Raw genomic sequence first — 490 nt, 5'->3', positions numbered from 1 at the left:
GGAAGCAGTGGGGTGGGGAGTAAGACACAAGAGGTTGGAGAGGGAAGGGAGAGAAATAAAGTAGTGAGATAAAGACAATAACACAAGAATATCCTCATAACAACACTATCATTGAATATCTTCTTGACATAGGTTCTAGAAATAATTCCTGATCTAACCTTGGCAGACTGGATGGTTTTCCCCACTTTTCTATGCAAAATCTCCGTGGTCCATTGCTACCTCTGAGAGCAGCAAAACCTTCATATGGAATACTTGAAGTGCCTGTCACAAACTGTAGTAGACGCAGACGGCGCTCATTATCAAAGCGTTCAATAGCAATCCAGAACCACTGGATGACAGGATGCGAATCATGGTAGCCTGAAAGGCAAAAAGACACATTTCCCAAAATTTCATGAATCTTTACATTTATTTATTCATTCCAGTAAGAAAAAAGCAAAAGTTCCATATAATTAGTTACTCTGTAAAAGAAAGAATATTGAAACTAGAACTG

General features: G+C 38.8%; 1 protein-coding gene across 1 annotated transcript in view; it reads right to left on the bottom strand.

Moving 5' to 3' along the window:
* Window positions 1–490, bottom strand: part of LOC119592186 (E3 ubiquitin-protein ligase HECW2-like) — a gene marked incomplete in the record, with an annotated part of 33,790 nt that overhangs the window by 1,407 nt on the left and 31,893 nt on the right. Inside the window, 1 exon segment of the mRNA XM_037941016.1 lies at window positions 159–357. Within this exon segment, the coding sequence (XP_037796944.1) occupies window positions 159–357 (199 nt within the window).

Source organism: Penaeus monodon, chromosome 29 (assembly GCF_015228065.2).
Source record: "Penaeus monodon isolate SGIC_2016 chromosome 29, NSTDA_Pmon_1, whole genome shotgun sequence".
NCBI classification, from domain to species: Eukaryota; Metazoa; Arthropoda; class Malacostraca; order Decapoda; family Penaeidae; genus Penaeus; species Penaeus monodon.
Note: the sequence above shows the minus strand (reverse complement) of the source record. Positions and strands in the feature narration are given on the sequence as shown.